Source organism: Pavona decussata, unplaced genomic scaffold (genome assembly GCF_977016875.1).
Source record: "Pavona decussata unplaced genomic scaffold, jaPavDecu1.1 SCAFFOLD_8, whole genome shotgun sequence".
Classification (NCBI taxonomy): Eukaryota; Metazoa; Cnidaria; class Anthozoa; order Scleractinia; family Agariciidae; genus Pavona; species Pavona decussata.
The window spans coordinates 1948048-1971812 of NW_028145431.1; the positions used below are offsets into that span (position 1 = coordinate 1948048).

General features: G+C 38.1%; 1 protein-coding gene across 2 annotated transcripts; it reads right to left on the reverse strand.

Moving 5' to 3' along the window:
* Positions 1-1661: 1661 nt before the first annotated feature.
* Positions 1662-17251, reverse strand: LOC146488849 (uncharacterized). 2 transcript variants are annotated; one of them, XM_085114259.1, is made up of 4 exons: positions 17105-17251; positions 7740-7890; positions 5081-5410; positions 1662-4203 (listed from the first exon to the last, which is right to left on the reverse strand). In XM_085114259.1, the coding sequence occupies exons 2-4, from the start codon at positions 7857-7859 to the stop codon at positions 3859-3861; spliced, it is 795 nt and encodes a 264-aa protein (XP_084970385.1). In that variant the 5' UTR covers positions 7860-7890; positions 17105-17251; the 3' UTR covers positions 1662-3858. The 2 variants fall into 2 exon arrangements, with proteins under 2 accessions (XP_084970385.1, XP_084970380.1); XM_085114254.1 differs by lacking the exon at positions 17105-17251 and adding an exon at positions 11842-11994.
* Positions 17252-23765: the final 6514 nt, after the last annotated feature.

Here is a 23765-nt window from a genome sequence, read left to right on the forward strand (position 1 = left end):
TCAACGATTACGAGTCATATTAAACAGAAAAAAACAGCGGACGCACAGATATCAGTCGCGTAGGTAAGGGTTAGATAGGGGTGTTCGTTGAGCCCCAAATCTTGCTTACTAGGGGGGTCCCTAGTCCCTAATTTTTGAAAATCTAGGTTCCCAGAAACCTCATTTCCTGCATTTTGAGACCCATTTTAGGCAAATCACCAATTTGTTTTACAGCAGCTTTTTGAGCTACATACATCATTCCTACGGCATAATTGTTTCAACTTAAACAAGAAAGTTCAATGTACATTCCGCGCCCTGTCGAGTTCTGATAGCTATTCGATCTACTGATAGTCATACACCAAGCTGGTAAACTGCATCATTCTCGGGTGTAGGCCTTCGAACAAATTGACTATCTCGTCAAAATTGACAGGCATATCATATTTGACATGCATTAGAACCAGGGCAGACATTCTACTCTCTCGCATGGTACACCTCATGTAATTGTTCAACCTCCTCATTAAGTGCTTTCTCTTCCGCCATTACTGATCTGTAAAGGGGGTTCGTTCGAACCCCTCGAACCCCCCCTCCTACGCGCCTAGATAATAAAGTACTGCTATTAAAAATGACAGTTACAAGCTTTTCTGAAGATGGCTTACGGCTCAGATTTACCGTCAACTGAAGTCACCAACAACAGTTCTATTATTAAAACTAATCTGGATGTTCACACTAGGCATACTACTGAGTCTACTGATACTCCTGGGTTCAAATAATTTACTAATCAACAGTCTTTATAAAAGTGAGTACTATTAAAAAGAACATTAAACAATCTATTGATATAGTTCAGAGTACAACCACTTTGTAGAAAACTACTCCCCCAAGGATGATTCAATAGTGAGACTGATACGTTTTTATATTAATTTGAACTTGTACAAACATAGGTGTCTACCTCAGTTTATATTCATCATTGCTTTTCCAACAGATATGCTTCATTTCCTCAGTTGTTGTTAATATAAAATGCAGATTTCGACCTCAGTATGTAAAACAAATTAAAAGTGGTTAGGAAAATCGCATTAAATAAAATTGAAATAATATTCAATTTCTTCATCTGTTTCTGTGTTGAGCCACTTTCAATTTCCCCTACTAGCCAATTATTTCTGGTGACCCCCCCCTCTTTCACTCATTTTTTTTTGGTAGCCCCCCCCTTTAGTGCCATTTTTTTTTTTCGTGGCCCCCCCCTAAATCCCACCAGCCCCCCCATGCTCATAAAAAATGAACGGTCCCTGAATTCTGGCAAAAGTACTTTTTAAACTTAACAAATTAAAAAATTAGGAGACAAGGACTTTAATAGAGCGCGCCTTCGGGAATTCAGCCTTACGGTCAGGTCTGAACACGGCATGCTAATTACGTTATTAAGCTAAGGAAACCTAGAAAAAGAATTTTCACACTATATCGAATACAAATACCAGGCATTGCATGACTGTTTCGAGAAGTTCGCATTGATCTCGTTGGTAATGATTGTACACAAGGAAATGTGTTGATTTATGCAAATAAAACTTGGCAAACGTTCAACTCTGGTTCTGAAGAAATTGCTACTCATTTAATTCCTTCTTTCCATTTATGAGTTCTCTTGTGTCAAGTTGACTGCACGCAATTTTTTTACACCTTTTAAAGAAGAATCAGACTTGTACAGTTTCATCATTTTGTTTTATTCTTTTAAAAGTTTCACAAGAACCGCATTTACAAAGTCCATTTAGCATGGTCGTTTTTTCACGGAATTTAATTCCCCAATAACTTACCAATAAATAAATATTCATTCTTTATTTACATGTGCTCTACACTGAACGTATAAGACATCGTGAAGTCAAGTTTAAATGACTGTAATGAAACCAAAACCGAAGTGGTCACATCTGGCCAATCATATAATAACGCGCTGTCCCAATCAGAACGTGAAGAAAAAAACCTGCATTGTCACGACTGGTACTAAACGCGGGAAAACAAGCACCGGAAAACATGACACCAATGCTAAACGCGGGAAAGCATGCACCGGGTGCCAAACATGAGAAAACTTGCAACCGGTGCAAAGCGCGGGAAAACAAAGCTTACGTAAAGAAGTCACGCTTGATTAGGGGTTTGTTCGCCATATATAGGCAGTAATAATATTATTGCTAGTATTAATTTCCAGTCAAGTAAAACCCGCTTTTAAAATACATAAACTACTATACCAAAGCACATAAAACAACTAATTTTAATAGTGATTTAACAAATAAAACGCGTTGCGTAGCATTTTTCCAAGCCCCACAAGGATGCGGAAAAATGCAAGCAATGCGTAAAATGTCCACAAACATCAGGAAGATTTATCTTCAACACCAAGGAGTATTGTTTCGTAAACGGATTTATTAATCCACTTCGTTTTATCTCTGTACACCAGCGATCTTCTCAACTAAGATTACAGCTGCATCCAGCTAGCTTTGTTTGTGCTCATTTGCTGGTCGCAAAAATGAAAACCCGTTTAGTGAAACCCCAGTGTTATGTTACAGGAGGCCATTGCAACAGCTCTGCCAATAACTGGTATAATTACATTTAACAATTATTCCGCGAGCGCGCAGTGGATATGAGTTGCCGTGAAAGGGGGTGTTTACATGGAGGGAGGAAGATCCTAGCACTAGGAAGGTCCTAGAGGAGGGATCATCCTAGCGCCATATGTTTTCTCTATTCAGTTTACATGCAAAAAGTTGAACTTGGCCCTAGCGCTAGGATCTTCCTAGAGATAGGAACTTCCTAGCTGAGAGATAAGATCCTAGCCCTATGTAAACTACTTTCGCTCGGAAGATCCTAGTACTAGGGACAGAAAGAACAAACATGGCGGCAGCTGGGCGTTCAGCTGCTCAAGGCCGACAGTTATTCTTCTTTTCCTTCTCCACTTGGTAACCACTTTAGCCGAAATTTCTGCATGTAAAACAAACGAAAAGTTTTTCCCCCTTCTCTTCTTCTTCTAACGAGGCGCATAGCGCCGAGTTGGCTATAATCATCTCATATCCAACAAGCGCTCGTGGAATAATTATTTCATTAAAAACAATCAAGAAATATTGCTAGATCTTGCTGATTTCGTTTTGCAAGAAAAAGCGAAAGACAATTTCATGGTCGCTATTTCTTGGCCATGGTATAATGGCTAATATACCATGGTCACTAGGCCAATCAAATCCGGCCCTGGAATATTGCATTATACAATGATCCAGTTTTTAATAATAGTCACCATAATATTACACAACGCATTGTAACACTGTCCAAATGTCGTCATGGTTTGCTCAATATTCGCCACCTGTACACAACAGATATTCTGCGGTATACATAGTTTTGTGTTCAGGGAGACGAATTTAACAAATAAAGACCATCTCCAGCTTTTCTACAATAAAACTTGCTTTGCTATCAATGTGTTGAATACAACAGTATCATTGTCCTGCCTAATCTTGTGGAATATCACATGATTTTAGCCAGCTCGGCCATAAGTACCAGGCCATATTCCACATTTCGCCGGATAATAATTATTTTATACCACTATGAATAAATTATATTGATCAGAGTCAATTAAATAGCTACTTTTAAAATAATAAAAAGTATTAAATATATCTATAAATTATATAATCTTATATTATTTTTTATCAAGATTGATTTTGAGAAACATTTTAAAAGAAAAATTAACGAAAAAACGTTACATGACGTTTCAATGACTTCATGTCATCATTATCAAATGCTGTACAGCATTTTGATAATGATGACATGAAGTCATCAAAACGTCATGTAATGTTTTTTCGTTAATTTTTCTTTTAAAATGTTTATATTATTTAAATAGTAAATTATACTATCTCAATACTTCCTTTATCATACTATATGCGGCATTTGTATGCACGATGTAGTCCTATCATTGCTTCGTTCCTCTTGGTTGGATCTCTGTGGCGCTAACTGGCCAGGGCCGAGCACAATGGACCAATCCTGGTTTAAGGCACACCATTTGCGCCAGTAAAATAAACATTTTGTCCACCAAAAATAGAGAAATGCGGAATCCAGAATTACCCCAAATCCATTTACTACATAAAAAATCACACATGCTGTGCTACTGCAAAGTTCCGAAGCATTTATGCCGATGGAGAACACATTGAGGAAGAGACCAAGAAGAAAAACTGTAAACCAGATCAGTGGTATAGGCTTGTCCTCTGGCTTACGCCACTAAAAGGCAACAATAAAATGTTGTAAGTTAGAGAAGCATTTAAAATAAAACATATTTCTAAGTTGTCTTTCACCGCTGTGTAAAACTGAGATCTGGGGTGCTAATTACCATTTATGCAAACCACCTGGATGGAAATTTTTGGCATAAATACGAAATGATTGAGCTTGTCTTAACAGAAGATGGATAACATGCAAAATGTAAGAACATCAACTGTAAATCCCAAAATGAGTAATTAAAATGCATCACTTTGACCAGTAGCCCATAATAATTATTTCAGAAGTACTCCAAATGGAATGATGCATACCATTTGATTTTCCCACTGGAATTTCTGGGTATCTATGTAAATGGTAAGCACCCCTAGTGTCAAAACTTTCCTTTCCTAATAATTTTGTTGGCGAAGATTTAATGCTTGGATGCACCAGCACCTTCTGCTATAAACACTGACTGAGAGTAAATAGAGATCATTATTATTGAATAAAATCATAGCAGGCTGAACCTTTAATCCAAGCTTTTCCTCCTCTAAAAAGAGATGTATGCACTGATCTTGCCAAGCAGACATGCCACAATTTTTCAACCACGCGCGAAACTTAAATCCCTTTCAGACAGTTGATAATAAACTAGTCTGAAACAATAATTATTTAACCTACCTAGGTGGAAAGATTCTTTAACAGTTACTGTTGAAACACAATGTAAAGTTGATCCAATTTTGACAGCTAAAAATTGTCCCTTAGAGGGTAGAGCAAGTCATTTGGCCATAGTTAATTAACATTTTTCTCTAGAAACTCTTGGGCTATCTTTTGTGATCTTTGGCAATCTGATGAATTTGACTCAAGAAAAGTACTGTGTGGGATTACTAGCTGAACTGAATGTTCGTACCTCTGAATATGGCTTCCCCTTTTTCTTGATAGCAACCTTGTGTCGACAGAGCTCACAGGTGTTCTTCACAGCTTTCTTAAACCATGTTAACAGGCATGTTGCATGCACATGCTTAGCAGAGCCAGAACAATGGCACGGTGTTATAAGAGGTTCGTCACCCAATGAATGGCATATGCGGCAAATGTTCTGAGACTCCTGCATATCGGTACTCTCGCGTTCACTTATTTCACCCTGCATCATTGTGGCTAAGTGCTTCTGCTGAAGATCTTTCATCATGTTGTAGACTCGCTGTTGTCGCTGTTGCCTACTGGCAGAACTGGTCTGTGGACCCTGGCAATAAAACAAATTCAACCAAATGTTATACTGTTGTTTATTTAAGAAGAAATGTTTTCGGTGCTTAGTTATCAATGAATGGTTGTTATCAACTGGCGACGTGGTCGAGTGGTTATTTTTCCTAAGATAGATTCATGTAATTATTCGTTATATTCAAATATGTTTCGTTAGTATTGGTAGTTATAGTCTTATTGTGATGCGCATTTGATAATGTATTAGTGTGTTAATTTGCGCAATATCAGGTAATAAAATTAATATTATTATTTGTACCCTGTTCAAATCCTCGGCCACGCTTTGTAAGCCTTCCTGCCAGTTGGGATTTTTAAAGAGTTTCTGTTCTGTTTAAAAAATTTGTTTGATTACATGGCCCCACAGGCTTCTAGCTTTAAATCTAATTGTGTATATTTAAAAGTTTACTTTACTGTAGCAATATTACATAGTAAGATTAGGAATGACAAAATGGTCTTAAATAATGACCCTGTAAGCACTAATATCAACACTTGTTCAACCCCTGAGGTCATGAAAATTAAGGATATGATCACCCAAGGTGAATTGTCTTGATATTTTAATAACTTCTCCACAGTAAATACTTTTATAAGAAAAGTATGGGGACAAGATAGGAGAATTTGGTCTTTGATATTACGGGTTAAAGGGTTAAATTGGAGCTACTGTCAGTACCAAATGAGTATTTGCCCTTAAACTCCTGACAACTTTCAATCAAAAAATGTTGGGTGAGTTAACCCCTATGGGACTACATGTACTACAGTTTACATCAAAGGAAAAAAAGACACCAACACTAAGAATTCATTGCAATTTGAGTCCACAAAATCCTCTCATAGCAGATGGCAACTTGTGAGTTGAGCAGATGGTATCACTGACATTTCTTTTTTTTTTTTTTGTATTTTATTTATTTATTTATTTTTTTAGTTTTTTAAAGACGTTTATAATACAAGACCATACAGAAAAATACGGACAGACATTACGATGCTTACACAAATCACCTTTAATTACAAACTACAGGGAAGCTACACTGTATTTCACAACACAACAACCAAGAATTATATAACTAATTTGAGTATAATGAACAGGAATATGAGAAAAGAAAAGAAGGTTAGGATAATGGCTACTTTTGTATTAAAGGGAGCAAGGGTTTGAATCCATTTTTTTGTCATGGAAATCGAGTTTATTATGTTTTTGTCACAACAAAACGTTCGGTTTGAAACGTTTTTCTAAATTTATAGACCAACAGTCTTAAGGATAGAGAGCCCTTATTTAACTTACAGTGGTAAATAAAGTATTTACTTTCAACGACAATATAGTTGACCAGGATGTTTATATTGCTTGTATCCAAAATCCTAAAAAGAACATCCTTGTTATCAAGGTGTTCCTTATGAATGACAGAAATGACACAGCATTTTACAACATCAATGACACAAAAGTTACTGCAGAGTAAATTTGGAGGCTTGGCAAAAGCAATATTTAACAATATTTAGCCAGGGTGGTACCAAGCTAACTCGCTCAAGAGTGAAATTTGAATTTGGAAGTGTTGGTTTTTTTGGAGGGAGGAAAACTGTAGAACTTGGGGAGAGAACCCTTGAAGCAGGAACTGAAACCAACAATATTATAAACTGAACCAACATATGGTGTCAAGGCTGGGAATCAAACCCAGGTCACACCACTGCACCACCCCTGCTCCCCCCCTGAGGAGGAATTAATGATAGAATGAATTACAACTCTAAGTTAAAAGTTCAATTTACAAATGAAGAACAGACTGGAAAAAACATCCAAAGCAACGTTTTTCATTGATAGTTTTTTTTTATATTTTGCTCAAAACCAGACAAAATTTTGCACGTGGCCTCCAGTTTGTCCACAGAAAATTGTTCTTAGTTTTTTTTCTGCTAGTTTGTGCTTGGCTTTGAGAAAAACAACACCAAAAAATTCTAGGCAACACCTTGAATGCAGTAGACAATTATACAAAAGAAACCAGCCAACCCAAACTTTCTTTGTGTATGACAGAGCAGATGCAGTCAGAGGTTTCTTGGTTGTCCAGTGTGCTGGCATGCAAACAAGAAACCTCTGCCTTTGCAGAAAACACTGTATTCCCAGTGGTTTTAATAGGATAAAAGCTACCACTGACTAGAGCTCGGTCTGATGTCTACAGTTTAATTTCAAGTAGTTTCCCCACCTTCATCAACATGATGGCAAATTGCACACAACAGTACTGATAATTCACCTACAGTATAATGTCCTTTTAGCTACAATGGTTAAGTTTTACAGCTTTACCAAAAGTTATTGATAGACACAGCCCTGCATTTACTAATCTAACCTGTTGCTCTTCCTCATCATGTGATGTTGTTGCCCCAGCATCAGAGATGAACGGCGATACAACTTTAACTTTGTGAATTGCTGCAGAAGATTTTGCAGCGCTCTCCTCCGCAGCTGTCATTTTCAATGATGATACAACAAACCTAAAACCACTAACATAAGAAAAATAAACATTAATTTTATTAACTCTTTCATTCCAAAGCTTGAGATTGATAGTGAACAACATTTTAAACTTGGGGTGCGTTCAATTGACACTATTCCGGAATAAAAATAATAGGAATAAACCCGAACAACCGTTTGATTGAAACGCTATTCCAATTCCGGAGTACATGGAATGTATTCCACACATTCTGCTCCAGAGAGCAGAATATTTGGAATAATCTGGAATAATGACGTCATGCTTCACGGTTTTTTTCAAATCAACAAACAAAATGGCTTCCGCTGCGTGCGAGCAAAACGAAATTTTACTCAAAAAAGGATACTCCTAGAGTCGGGAAGAGACCCTTCTCCGCATTTCTTTGTACGAAGAAAAGAAAGAGGTGTTTCAAAATGTTAACTACAAGAAGAAACAAGTCTGGGAAGTGATTGCGGCGATAATGCAAGCGGAGAGTGTCAAGAGTGGTCGAAATATTTCGCCGCGGGCTGACCAGTGCGAAGGCAAATGGAAAACTCTCACCCTTGCCTTTCGCAGATGCGAAGATCATAACAGTCAAACTGGCAACGAAAGCTGTTCAAATGTGTCCGCCGAAATGCGAAAATGGCTGCGAAACTCTGACAAATTATAATTGGGAACAACAGTTTCCGCATAACCTTTGATGCGAACCGCTTTACGCCACTCTGACAACAAGTTATTTGCATAAAACAGGGGCAGAAACTCTTCTAAGACATCTTCTTCCTCTTGTACAGATTCCTCCTCGAGAAATTCTTCAACAAAAGTTGCAAAACCTGCAACAATGACCTTCAATGTCGCCGCCATGTTGCTGTTCATGATGTTACGGAAATTTGTATTTTCCTTCGGAAAACCGCTGTCTGCGTGTTATGTCGCGGGCATTATTCCAGAAGCGGAATAATCGTTTTATTGACGAAAGGATGGAATGGCTATTCTGGAATAATCCGGAATGTATTCTTATTCCAGAATAAGGTCAATCGAACGCACCCCTGGTTTTATGGGCCAAATTGCATGAGCCAGGCTGGCCCAATTAGCCTGAAACCTCAAATGTTGGCCTAAGATGTTGTTTTAATAAAACATTTCTAATCCAGAGGGAGGGGGAGGGGGAGCGCTTATTAGAATGGGGGTGCTGACAGGAGGACCAGTTGCTAAATTGAATCACAGCATGTACAGTAACTAGGCCTGACCCTGATTCCTGTAATTGGCCCCTTATACATACCTCCTACTAACCGAGTTCAAGGTTGATATTGTAAGTTACAGACCAAGTTTTTTCCCATTGATTTTTGGCCCAAGCGTGAAGGGCATAAATCAATGGGAAAAAGCGAGGATCTATATCTTACCATATGGACTGAGAAAACGAGGTTAGTAAGATATTTATTATATCTCTGCGGTTAATCAGGCACTTGGGAAAGGAACAACTTTGTTAGGATATCAAATGGATGACGTGGCAACCTCTTTGAACATGTCTCTAAGCTTTGATCCAACAAATTGTTAACTGAAACAGCTGTATATGGAATGTAAAAGACAACATTTCTAATGTTCGTAATTTTTGGAAATTAATAGTCGAAATCACTAGAAAGTGGTTTCAAGACTATTTTGTTATCTAATGATGATAAAGATTACAATAAATTGTTTCCAAATGTTTCATTCAGACAAAATCCCTATTGCACTTTTCTAATACCCTCATTGGGCTGCTGGGAACATTTGTATATAGAGTCCTGAGGAGGGTATAATGCGTGGTTCAATTCTACCTGTTACCATCCCCCCCCCGGGCACACCCCCGGGAAAACCCAGCCCGTCTGGCCCGGGGGTCGGGAATTTCCTCAAGCGGTCTTGCCCGCGGGTAGGGGGCGGGGCAAATCGAAATAACTACTCGTGCAAGGACTTATGGGGTGACACAATGGCGGCTACTGGAACCACGCGGAAAAGGCAACGTTTTTCGTTTTTCACATGTCGTAAATTTGCAGTCAGAGAGCTGACGTAGACCTGATGAAAGAAAACAAAAAGTAACTAAGTTCAAAAGATAAAAGAGGAAAGGATTTCCTCCAGAAGAAAAATTAATAACGGTTTTGTTTTAATGGAATTCACCCGCTTCGGCTTGTTTCAGGCGCAGTTTTAATGTTGTAAATATACTGAGTTAAACATTTTGATCTTCTTGTAGAAAAGCAATATAATTTATTTATTTGCACTGAAAATACAAAAGACGTTATTCCATATTGTTTCTAGGAATTTAAGAGTTGTTTTGTAGAGATACATTTCAATTTTCGAGGCAGTTTGTTTGAAACGCCCTCCTGGTGTATTTGTGTGTGTGCGTGTGTGTGTGTGTGTCGAGTTTTATAATATTCGCTTTACTTCGGAAGGGAGTTAATTGTTCTAAAAGTTTAGGATTTTTCAGATTCCTGATTTTGTTTAAATAAAGAAATAAATCATCAAAACGAAGCAGCTTATTTTTAGTCCATGTCATGGGTCCCGGGGGTGGGGAATTGTCTCTTTCTGTGTGCCCGGGGGTGGGGAATAGGACGTCAAGTACACAAATGCCCGGGGGTGTGCCCGGGGGGGTGATGGTAACAGGTAGAATTGAACCACGCATAACTTTGCTAGTGAATAAAAAAACGTAAGCCTGTATATAGGTTAATAAGAACAATAGGAACCTCAAACACAGCGGGGATGAGAACAATAACACCTCGAAACAAAGGATTTAATGAGGAATACAATGGCTCTGCACAATTGTTAAAATTTAGCTCATTTCTTTCACGTCCCTTACGGAACAGCAACATGAAAATTCAAAGTTTTAGCGAGAACGTGCACGAACACATGGTGAATATTTTCGCTTTCTCAACTTGAATGCCGTTGTTAATAATTTGTTCCTTGATAATTTGTCCACATTGTAAATTAAGTTGAACAGGTTGAAACAATCAGAAAATAGATGGGAAACTTGAAGTGAGTATGTATTTCTCAGTAAAATTTTCGTTGGTGTTTTGCAGGTACTGTCCTATCCATAAAATTCCCTTAATCCGAGTCCGGATATTGTCATCAATTTTTTTAGGACATCTGCCACATTTACTGCTAAAATTTCAAACAATCCTTAAAATAATTTGGCCCTCTCAGGTATTAAACAGTGGCGTTTATCAGAGAAGTTTAACCGCTACGTTTTGTTAATATAAATGCTCAAGGACTCCAAGACGATTAATCAAACAAAGTTGTTTCCAAGTTCCATGCGAAATGAATTTAATTCGATCGCTTTCATGGATAATATTAATCCTTAAAAAGGAAATTTAAGTTCTACCTAAAGAGATCTTCGGCTTTTATAGTTAGACCTTGTACCAAATAAATAAAACAAAGATATTGCGAAGTAATGAGTCAAAAACGAAGCAAATTTTCCTTCTATGAAAATTATTACCGACCATGCAGTCGTGAACGTAAACTTTAGTCCGTTATTAATAATTTTTACAACCTTCGCACACAACTTAAAATTAGCTAACCAGCACTGGCCCAAGGTCCAACAAAAGGAGAAATGAGTTAAAAAAATAATATCTGTGCAACTAACCAGGAAAAAACGTTCGCCTCGTATTATCGACAATTTTTTTTTATGAAAAATGGCGAGTTCAGTTTATATATGCTTACGTATGAACGAACAAAGAGGCAACTCGCTCACTATATCAGCGCAGCGACAATGAAAATCATTCCATAGATGGCGCATCTTTTCCTTCTCGTTAAAATGACATTTAAACACCGTAATACTTTCTAAAAGTTCAGGCGATCTTTCCGGGCGTTAGTTCGGTTTTTCGCCGATAAAATGAGGAAGAAACTCATTGAAAAGGCTATGAAAAAGTAAATAAGACCTGTGCTGGTGAACGAGAACTTTGTTGACAGCTGCACTGGCCAGAACGGATGGAAATAGCCCACCTTAAGCAACCCGGAATATATTTCTCACCTTTTGGTTATAGCATCGAACGCGGATCTGCTAAAACTCTTACCGGGGAAACACAGTTCCTATCCAGAAACATTCTTGCTGCCGACAGCAAAGATGAATGAAAGAATCGATGGGCCGTCTCGTTATTTACATAGTCTTCGTACCCAGATCCAAACGGTGAGCGGGAGAGGGTGGTAATTAGGGATGAGCCCGGGCGGGGTATAGGGGGGGTCCTTTATTAAGCGGGGAAGTATCACGCGAATTTGATGTCATTTCAAAGCTCAAAAGTGTTTGTCTGTCAACAGGAACATAAAATATTTGTCTAGTTTTGTTATAAATTATCACCCTAGTAAAATAGCTCTGTCGATTAGTGCCTCTGGTTAGGCTAACGTTTTTCAAGTTCTCGCATTTTTGTTTTCAAAATGCGCTAGAACAGATCACGAGTTGTCCTTTTCAAGAATTGAGTTGATCTCTTTCCTCTCGTTGTTCTAAAATTGTTTTGTAGATATGTGAAGGTCTTATTTCACCATTTTTAACCAAACAGGTCAAAAACCCCATGAGACTTCCCCTTTAACAAACGTTTGATAAAATTTATACTAGAGAAAAACTTATAACAAAAAAAATTCATTTTGTCCATGCTTTTGTTGTGTCAGTAAGATTAGCTACTTTCAAAAAAATCGACCGATTCCCAGTCAAACCTTCTGGCCCACCCCCCCCCCCCCCCCCCCAATACCGTGTTAAAACCGGAAGGGAACAAACAGCTGTCCAGTCACGGACGTACGGCAAGAGCCCATAAGCTCCTGCGTAAGGCCAGTCACCTGTATGCCACGTGACGACTCCAGGTCATGACAGATTGACGGCAGGCCCGGGTTGACAGTATGCGCGTATACGTATGCCCGTGCAGCAGTCAAATAAAACCCTTGGTCGACAGTTCATTGGATGACGCAAAGCCCGTTTTTATACTAGACCCATACTAGAGGACGCATTATCCGTCTGGACGAACTTGGGCAAACATTTGTTGTTCGTCTGGTTATTCGTCTCCAGTATAAAGACGGGCACAAGACGCATTATCCGTCTGGACAAACTATTTTCCGTTGTGCGTCGTTCAAGACGAATAACGGAAGATAATTCGTCCAGACGGATAATGCGTCTTGTGCCCGTCTTTATACTAGGAACGAATAACCAGACGAACAACAAATGTTTGCCCAAGTTCGTCCAGACGGATAATGCGTCCTCTAGTATAAAAACGGCCATTTGATTGGCTTAGCGGCTATGAGATATCAGTCATTATTAAAACCTGGATCATTGTATAATGCAATTCGAGCGATTTGATTGGCTTAGCGGCCATGGTATAAGAGGCATTATACCATGCCCGAGAAACAGAGACCATTAAATTGTCTTCTAATTGTTCTTGCAAAGTGAAATCGGCAAAATCTAGCAATATTTCTTGATTGTTTTAATAAAACGACTATTCCACTCACGCTTGTCGGTTTTCACAAACTCAGAAATCATCGTCCTGTTGCCTTGCCTCGTGTAAAAACAAACAGAGCAAATAACTCGTTTGTTTACGCTATGACCCGCCAATACTCTAGAATAGATTTGTCAAGAGATCGATTGCTATTTTTTTTGTTGTTGTTTTTTTAATATACCTATGAATTTATAAGAAAAATGAAAAGTAACGCTGTTCGATGTTTCGATGTTCCAAACATCATTATCAAGAATGAAGAAAACGTTTGATGTCGGGGTTGCTAAAAGAGTTGAGTTTGAATAAATGAAACCTCATTCGATGGCATTCCTGCGTGCTTGATTTTTATGCAAATAAGTTAGCAGAACACCTTCGCACGAATAGACCCATTCGGCTAACGCAATGTTGTACCCAATTCAGATCCCCCGGGTTAAGATTCTTTGTTTATTGCATTTGCATTACAATGTAGCATTCACATTTAAATGATATGGAAATACTTAGAACAAAACATTTTATGCCCGAAGGATTTGAATTGGGTACAACATTAAGTTAGCCGAATGGGTCTATCGAATCTGATTGAACGTTTAACGATGGTTTGAGCTCTTGTATAAATAACATTTCATAAATAAGGTAGTCAAATTTATTCGGGCACTTTTTGAGGACCGAAAAATTGTCTGCGATGGTTGATTTCTCGACCCCATGTTGTTTCATGTGTTTCCCAATCGAAGATCTTGAGCTTGTATGTTCGTTAATGCCTTGATAGAGGTGTCGATTTGTAAAACCGACATAGTCCTTCTCAAAATCATTAATAATCCATCAAGAGAAAACAAAGAAAATCACTACCTTGACCGTGGTTTGGATATGTGATCCTAATTACCATAAAATTTTGCCAACTTTGGCCTTGAATTTCTCCAAGAATTATTGATCATTTGAGAAGCCATATCAAACACTCAAAAGTGTGTTTCATCAGATATCCAAACACCTCGAAGTTGTTTAAAAAAACTCGGCTGCGCCTCGTTTTTTCAACCTACTTCTCAGTGTAAATAAATAAATAACTTTAATAGTAACATCCTCGTGAGGTTTTTCAGGAACTATTTACAAACTATTTCCAATTTATAAAAGCAAAAATGACAATAAAAACTCGAAATCACAATTTATGCTGGTATTTTACTAAAATTTAAAGCTTATGAAGGAAATGTCTGCCTCAATAGTGTGTCTTTCAGGGTGCGTTTGAAAGATGCCAATGAGGCACTTTGCCTAAGTTCATTATGCAAGTTATTCCATATGTAGGCCCCTCTATAGGAAAATGTGCGCTGGCCTATAGCCGTTCTGTATAGCGGAATCTGCAAAGAGTTCCGTGTACGAGTGTTACGAGTATGTATATTTGAGCGCTTGGTAAACTTGCTCGTTAAGTATTGAGGCGCAAGATCGTTCTGACATTTAAAGGTCAAAACGGAGTCTCTATAGAATAATTGTTCTTTAACAGGAAGCCAGTTTAGCTCTCGAAGCAAAGGTGTTACGTGGTCAAACTTCCTAGAGTTTTTAGTGTTTGGATATCTGATGAAACACTCTTCCTCGTGTATGATATATTACATCTCACATAGACCACATTTGTAATGATATACCACGCATTGTTCGTCAACAATCTTCGGTTTTGACTCTCTAGTCTTGAGAATGTTGCAGACTTTCATCCGGAGTACTGAAAAGGGGTTGCAGGGCGACACCGATTTTGGAGCTAAGACTTTGTAACAGTCTCCTTGTGCTCTAGTTTTCTGGTCAACGAAAGGAAGGGAGACGGCATGACCTAAGAAAGGCTGTCGTTACTTTTGTGCATTGTCAATTTGTACATTGTCCGCTACACAACTGGTAACAAATTTGTTGATAGTGGCGTCAATTAACTTAGGAGGGGAACGAAGGTTTGAGAACGTCATCTTCAAGGCCTCGCATTCGTCAGTGAAAAAATTCCAGTTCGATGATAGCCTATAGGCCCTATTCAGCACAGTTTTTAGTAGGCCTTTTTTGTAGCATTGGTCGGCGGACATGAAGGCTGTCAAAATGAAGAAGAAACCCGGTATTAGTTGGCTTTTTTGTAGACGCTGGTTTCCTGTTTGATGATGTTCATGCCAAGGAAGGGTAGCTTGTTCTTAGTAGCCAATTGCCACAGTGAAGTTTAGGGCGGGATGTTTTGAGTTGAGAACATCAAGGAGAGCATACACCTGTGCGGTGCTTGGCATAATCGCGAAAGTGTCGTCGACGTAGCGTTTGTAGAAACTGGGAATTTCACCTTCCGCTTGGAGTTTTTCTTCTAGGGGTATCGAATGGTCTTTGCGAGCATTTGCGGGGAGTGTGTTTATTTTTGCGAGCACGAGCAGTTGACAAATTTTTCTTGCGAGCAGCGAGCACTTTAGAAAATACAGATGGCGAGCAGCGAACACTTCGAGTACTTCGTAAATTTTCCGCCAGCAGGAATCTCTTTTATTTAAAATAGTTTTATTTAAAATATTTTGCGCCAAGTAATAGCTAATAATCTGGCTGACACCTCTAAAACGGAACAATAGTTACAGGCAACTCAGTTGAAGAAAGACTGAAGCCAGAGGTAAGGATGTTTCAACCTTTTTGTTTTAACCCTATCATAACTGATTTATCGCTTATATATGTATAAAAAATAACCACAAAGGAGGATAAACGAAATTTCGAGCAATCGAGCACATGTTAACGAGAATTCAAGCATGCAAGCAGTTGCAAAAATTTTGCGAGCACGAGCAAGCGAGCACCCGTGTAATTTTGTGCGAGCAATTCGAGCAGAGGCCAAATTTTGCGAGCACTTTTAAATTGAATGAGACCATTCGATACCCCAGTTCTTCTAGTGAACACATAAAAGTGTTTGCAAGTAGAGGCCCGAGAGGGGAGCCCATGGCGACGCCATCGATTTGTTCGTATAATTCGCCGTCGAACTGAAAAAGTTGGCGTTTTACAGACACTTCTACTAGAGTAGCTTAACAAGGTCTTCTTTCTCGAGTTGGAGATCGTAAGTGTTGCTAAACCAATTGTTGTTGAAAGCTTTGTCGGCCAAGATCTGAATGGCGTCATCGACAGGGATATTTGAAAGTCTTAGCTCCAAAAAAAAAATCTCAACTCTAAACTCAAACTAAACTCAACTCTTTTAGCAACCCCGACATCAAACGTTTTCTTCATTCTTGATAATGACGTTCGAAACATCGAAAAGTCGAACAGCGTTACTTTTAATTTCTCTTATAAAATGCTTTAACAAGCAACTGACCATCCGATCACTTGTGAATTTGAAAACTTTTATTGTAAAATTGCTTAATTTAGCCCTTGGGCTGCAATGTGATTTTGAAATAAACCATCTACCCCCCTACCTATCTACCTGGATATGAGATGATTATAGCCAACTTGGCGCTACGCGCCTCGTTGGCTATTTATCATCTCATATCCAACGCGCGTTCGTGGAATAATTGTTAATTATACCCCCGGTATACCACGCCCGAGAAACAGTGGCCATTGCATCATCTTCTGGTCTTTCTCGCAAAATAGAAATTAGAAAATCTATCAATTTGTCCGTGTTGTTTTTTTTGGATGTGAGATAGCCAACTCTGTGCTTACTCGCCTCGTTGGCTATCCATCGCGCACTCGAGCAATGACTGTTTAAAAATAGCTCTTGCATCGTCATACCACAGGAAACTATGTTCCCTTGAAGGCAAAATAAGGTTTTGTATGGCATTTTATCGTGAGTTCAATAAATTCGTAAACATGCAAAAAAAAAAAAAAAAAAAAAACAGGCATTTAAATTTTACATACCTTATGAATGATGTCTTGGCGATGCTTTTTGACTGTTTTCTGCCATGCAAATCCTCTTATTTTATGTTTTGACTCCCTGAGTTTCCCTACAGGGACAGTACCTTCTAACAGTTATAATTAAGTATGACAAAAAGAACATAAACAGAGTCGTTTACTATGGAAAAACTCCCTTGCAGACGTCAACGCTTTTCATATGGTGACTAGGCAAAAATGTTCAATCAAAAGATGAACTCGTGACAGATGAGAGAATTGATATTTTGGGCAATCTGGCGGCCATCTTGAATTGCAATGCATTGTGGGCGCCCAGGCTGAAAATATCCAAAAACAAGGAATTTTTTTGGGGTGAGAAAGTGGAAACAACTCTAGCCTTTTCTGATAAGAAGTCAATAATAAACGTGTCGGGGAATCCGATAGTTCTAAAAATTCTTTCCTCGGGCCATTTCCGCGCTTTCACTCTCGCAGTTCAAGTAAAAATGTTCTGTAACTTTTCAGGAACGCAATCGAATTAAAAAAATCCCCAACACGTTTTTTTTTTTAGACTTTGGGACTCCATGACCTCGTGAAAACAAGCAAACAAACAAATTTCCAAAATATAAAAATCGCATTGATTTGGACCGCCGCTTTAGCTCGACGATCTGGACCTTGAAGTTTCGACTGTGCGGAAAATTCAGGAATTCATTTTCTTAAAAAAAAAAAAACGAAAAAAAAAATTAAATCTTTGAATAGCCAGTTCTATAAGCTTTAATCCGATATGGATTTTGGTTATCTGTGATATAACCGAGAGGCACTACATCTGTTAAACTGGAGGCACCCCTGAAGGTACGCGGTAACCTTAATTGTTTCTTTCAGTTCCGATGATAATGAGGTTGATACCGGTTACAAACGTAGTGCTTTCAAGCTGTGTGTCTCACTGTCTGAATTTGTAAATTCTTATGAATGGTTATAAGACGTCTTGACTCACTGCAAGACTATACACTCACATTCAGGACTGGAAGTAATTTTCGAGATGTCTAAACCGTTGTAAAAATTTAGAAAAAACTTCAAGAGGCTTGGTCTTGTAGAAACAGCTCATAAACCTCGTCTGAACTGAACTGAATTTATTACATGTTTATATACATGTACAATTTTCTGGCGCCCCACGTAGCAAAGCTAATCTGGGCGGTCCATGCAGGATAACAAAAAAGAAAGAATGACTTTTACTGCTAAGTAAGAAGGCAGAGCTATAATATCAAAGGTACAAGAACAAGGAAAGATTTTTGGGAGGACTAAAATAATGAAGAAGAACTTTTTTGAACTTCTTTAAAGGCAACACTACTGTACTGACGGGAGAAAAGATATAAGGAAAACATGAATAGGGTAGAAAGGAAAGGAGTGACATAACGGTAATATACTGACAGCTGCGTTGAAAAAATCACAAAGAAACGATAACGTAGGGAAAATTAAAGATTTGGCCAAATAGTGCTTTAGTCGATTTGGGGTGTCAAAGTTGATCTGTTTTATTTCAAATGCTACCCTAATTTTGTGATAATAGGTTCGCAAATAGGGAAATTAACCGGATCACTTCCCGGCACATCTTCCAGATTTTAAAATTTCATGATTTCATTTCGCAGTCCAAGATTATTTTCTGACACTGAATTTTCCTGTTAACAGCAAACTGAAAATGGGACAGTTGGCTGAAACTCTAAGGTTTAACAGGACCGAAAGTACACGAAACTCAAGTACAGTGATAGCAAAGAAACTCAAAGTTTTTATCAACCTTCACCTTACATCTAAGAACTAAGCAAATAATTAAAGTGATGAAACTATAGCTGTTCGTTACAGTTTTAGTAAGGCAGTCGTATATTAATGTCCTTAAAAAGAAAGCGCTATTGACACTTGTATGGTACAAATGAATGTTGTGCCGCTAACACTAAGGACACAAATGATTGATCAGAGAATTAACTCTGCGCGCAGTGTATGTTTAAGCCGGCTAAACTTCGACACAATATTCATTTGCACCCTTCAAATTCACATTGCCGCAATTACCACAATCACCCATGACTTGCTCCCATCTGACCTCATAGCTCAGCCGGTATGACAACGGACGATCAAATCCAGAGATCGTGGGTTGGATTCCCGCCGAGGTCGGAGTTTCTTTCTTTGCCTCGCGCAATCTCCCATTTCCTTATACCCTGTGAACAGGCCTTCAAGTGGGGTATAGGTGAATTGGTGAGATGAGCAAGCGGAGCACGGAGGTGGGGGCGAGAGCAGCGGCCTTAATTTTCCGACTCTTGTTTCACTCGCCGCTCCTTTCGCTCTTATAAAGTAGATCCTTCAGTTAATTAATCAATCAATCAATCAATCAATCAATCAATCAATCAACCAACCAACCAATCAAACTTTATTACAGAAGGTAGCACTAAGTAGTTTGTAGTGCTGATAAACTTATGGCCCACAAAATACGAACTAAAAGTTAAAAGATTAAAACTGCCCAACAGAAATATCGAGACTATTACAATTCAATCAATCATCCTTTATTTGAATACTATTGGTAATTATAAATTATAAAATTACGCTTGAGTGCTTGAGTATAGCAAATACTAACTAAAATTACTTAAAGGTACAAGACTGATGAGAACAAACTATTAAAAGAAAATTTTATTCTGGAAACAGAGATCATTAATAACATTTTGAAAAGAACAAATGGTAGACAAGATCGGTCTACTTTGAATTCAGGTAACTATGTGAAGCTTGTTTGATTGCGAGTACTTACAGCGCGACGCGCCTTTCCGTGGCAACCCAACAAACTTTTTTTTACAAGTTAGCCAATCAGGATACGCAAATCTGATTACCGGTCACGCCTCCTTGCAAAGTCCAACAGGCAAGTGACGCAACAACGAATTATTGAAAACATGTCGTTTTGTATTTTATGGCTAACTTGCAAAAACTGAAGAGGTTGCTTCAGGGGTGGCCACGGTAAGGCGCGTCGCACTGTAAAGCGGCACTGTCGCGGCGATTTTGCTGTATTTTGGTCAAACCTGCTCAATATTTGACGAAAAACATTTTGCTAACATGAAATTGCTCTTAGAATACTGGGCAGAAAATATTAAGGGATTCAGTCTCCAGGAAAAAACTAACTATAATCAGTTTTTATAATTAGCGACGTTTCTAAAATACGCGAGAAGAATTTGAAAAAAATGGCAAGTTTTTCAAGTTGCAATCCATTTTCATCCTAGCCATCCGCAGCCAAACATAATTAATACTAGTTTCTGTGCACTTGTAAGGTTGTTGTTAACAAAACTGAGCTATTATTTTAACGATTCCACCGATTCATTTTGTTATTACCGTTACCATGATTAACATTTTTGTCTACTTATTATAGATTCAAATATGTCTTTTGGGGTATTCAAAGAGACACTGCCCCTTTAACATATCGGGCGCCACTAAACGGCATTAACTGTGCGCATGAGAGTTTTAGTCACGATTCAATTTAAAAACTCCAATTATTACAGAACACCATAACGACATGAAATATGACCTGCTGTCAACCCTGTCCGCTATCTCATGTGAAACCCAAAAAGCCCAAACCAACCAATTAAATGCAGGCGCACCAACTGAAATGAACGGAAAAATCCGATAATAAAATAAAAGTTGAAAATTTTGGGAGCTAATTATACCCCATTCACACCAAGGCTTAAACACGTTTAAAGACTGTTTAGTAAAACACAGTTTAAAATCGTTTCCTTCTTAAAAGCCGCTTTCGGATTTTTGTCGACGACAGATTTAGCACAAATGAAAGCATAAGTTAAAATTTACTTGAATCCTATATATATGTCAAACCCAATGGCTCAACTTTCTGTTACCAATTTTTATTTTGTTAAACCTGGTTAATTAAACATGTTTTGTTGGTGTGAATGGGGCTTAAGATAGATAAATGGATTACGACTGTCTGGTTTACAACAAAGAGTCCATTTACTCCATACCGAGCTTCTGAGGGGTAAATTATTTAAGGTCTGTCATTACCATTACATTTTAGTTCCGCCAAGACAAAATACATTTATTATTTATTATTTATACAATGCGTTTACAAGCAGTGGTAGCCTGCGAGCAGTTGCCATTTTTTCCCGAAAGATCCTACAAGCGAACCGAAATGTATTAAGGACGGTGCCTACTATTGTTACTGCGCATACGTTCTGCGCATCTCGAGATACTCGGGTTTCCTACGGGTGGTGCCTGCTAATACAGGAATATTTTTGCGCGGTTTAAAACTATGCGGAGAAAGCAGAACTTAGCAAACGCTTTTGGTATCTCGAAAGAAAATTGGGGGTAACCATGAATTTTTCAGAGATAATTAAGCTTCAATTTAGGAACAAAATCCCATACATTGCTTCATATTTTGGTGCTTTTTAGAGATATTATTGCTTAATTATCTCTGAAAAATGCGTGGCTACACCCAATTTTCGTTTTGGATTCCAATAGGCCTTCCTAAGATCTGCTTTTCCCTCATAGTCATAAACCGCACAAAAATACTTCGATATTAGTAGGCACCGTCCTTAATTGTGAAATTCCGCAAAGAAAGAAGGGGGGATTTGAGCGATCTCCCCCCACCCGGTTTCTTCAGGCTCGGCGTGGTCTCACCACTCTCTCCCAAATCCAGTGCGTTCTAAGTAAATTAGGAAAAGAAGACGACTTGGTCACATTCTAAGACCAGTGAAACAGAAATTATTTTAATGAAGGATATCAAAAATTTCTTAAAAGAACTTTGGCTAATTATAACAGATGATGAAGGCAGTATGTCAGGTTATATAAACATGAAACTCAGAATTTTCTCCCCGTGTCTGTTTAATTAATATTGTATCTTTTAATTTGTTTCATACAATGTAAATTTTCATGAAAGGTTTTAGTGCTAGCAATTCTGTTGATTTTTTAGCTCCAGATTTAGCTAATACTTCGGTGTAAATTAAAGCCTCAAAAAATCACTACAAGAATTCTTAACTGAATTTGATCGATTACCAAGGTCGTTTCTTCAATTAATGTTCTAAGCAATTCAAGGAACACAGTACGAGATCAAAGCACACTGTGCTGCCTGCTATCTAAACCTAGCAACACTATCTTCATACCATGACAACTAGTAAACTCGTATTCTAACCCTAAATCCTGACATAATTCCTAGCCCTAACCCTAACTCTAAGACTAACCTTTAAGTCCTACCCTACTGTCAATAACTATCAATCCTGATCTTATCTTCTTACACCAACCTCACAGTGTACATTTGTCTGCACTGAAGCTCCATGTAAATCTTTTAGCTACCAAAAATGGAAAGCTCGGTTTGTGAATATTCCAAATTGGCTTGGAACACCTAGAACCCTTCCTGGATTAGTTTACTGTTGCTTTGTTAAGGTTATTTGTTTATTTTAGTATCAGCTCAGGTTAAAAGCAAATTAAGAAGAATTTAGGTGTTCCAAGGTCACTAAACATCTATCCAAAACTGTATTTCACTCGTACTTCAAATCAGAGTTTGAGTTTCAATTTAAAGGTGGGAAAAATCCGAAAACTGTGAGTTCTTGGAAGTCTTTTTCTATCAGTAGATTGAGTCAACAACAATTAAAGAAACCTAGTTTGGATATGCGCTATTTTATACAGCTGTTTCGACAAAGGTTGTCCAAAAAAAGCGTAAAAGCGTACGCGACAATGCCGAAAGGTAGTCTGGGAAAAACCCAATAAATTTCAATAAAAGCTCAGAATCCACATTGCCCGCCATCTCAAGTCTTCTCTGTACGGTCGAGGCATTATGGATTCTGAGCTTTTTTTGGACAAAACAGCCGTATACACAAATGTTCCCTTCCTAGCTCTTCGAAGAATATTTAATAAGCAAAAAAACATATTGCCTTCCCATGCCTTGGTCTTCATCGTGGAAACAATAAAAATTTATTTAATACATTACAAGAAATCATACGACGAACACCATTACGTATTTCTGGTCAAAACAATGGCAACAATCATACCTTAACACGACGATTTGTTTTAGTGATACCTTAATGCTGTTTTAAAGAGTAAAGGAAAATGTTTTCTGAACTTGTAAAAATGTTCGAGGGTGTCATAGGTACAAGATCAATTGTGCGATTATTAGAATGAGGAAATAAACGGGTTTTTAGGTATCACTAAAACACTACATCAACAAACAGCTAAGCTCTAACTCTTTGTTCTTAGCAGCAATCCTTCAATTCCATCAATATCAAGCATTTTGTTGAAAACCTATTTCTCATTAAATTCTGCTGCACAAGAAAAGTCATAAACTGAATACCAATGTGTGGTTGCGTAAATTAATTAACCTCATGTTTTTAGTCTATTACACAGCGTGTTGTATCTTGACTACAGGGATGTTAGTTCATCCAAAACCGATTCACTATAAATTAAATGACTATACTCTTCACAATAACAAAATGTTTTTCAAAATAATCTGCTGCTTATGCCAATAAAGAAATACATGAACAAAATGTATCGTTTTTACAGTAAAATAACTACGAGCTGCAGAGTAGAACTGAGGTAAAAATTTCGTACCTTGGCAGAAAAAAAAAATGTTGCACGATTGTACTTTGTTTAAAATTCTATCTCCATCCTCTCTTATGATTTCTGTCCGGTTTATTCTCGCCCCTTTCTGGCCTCCATGTATCTTTATCGC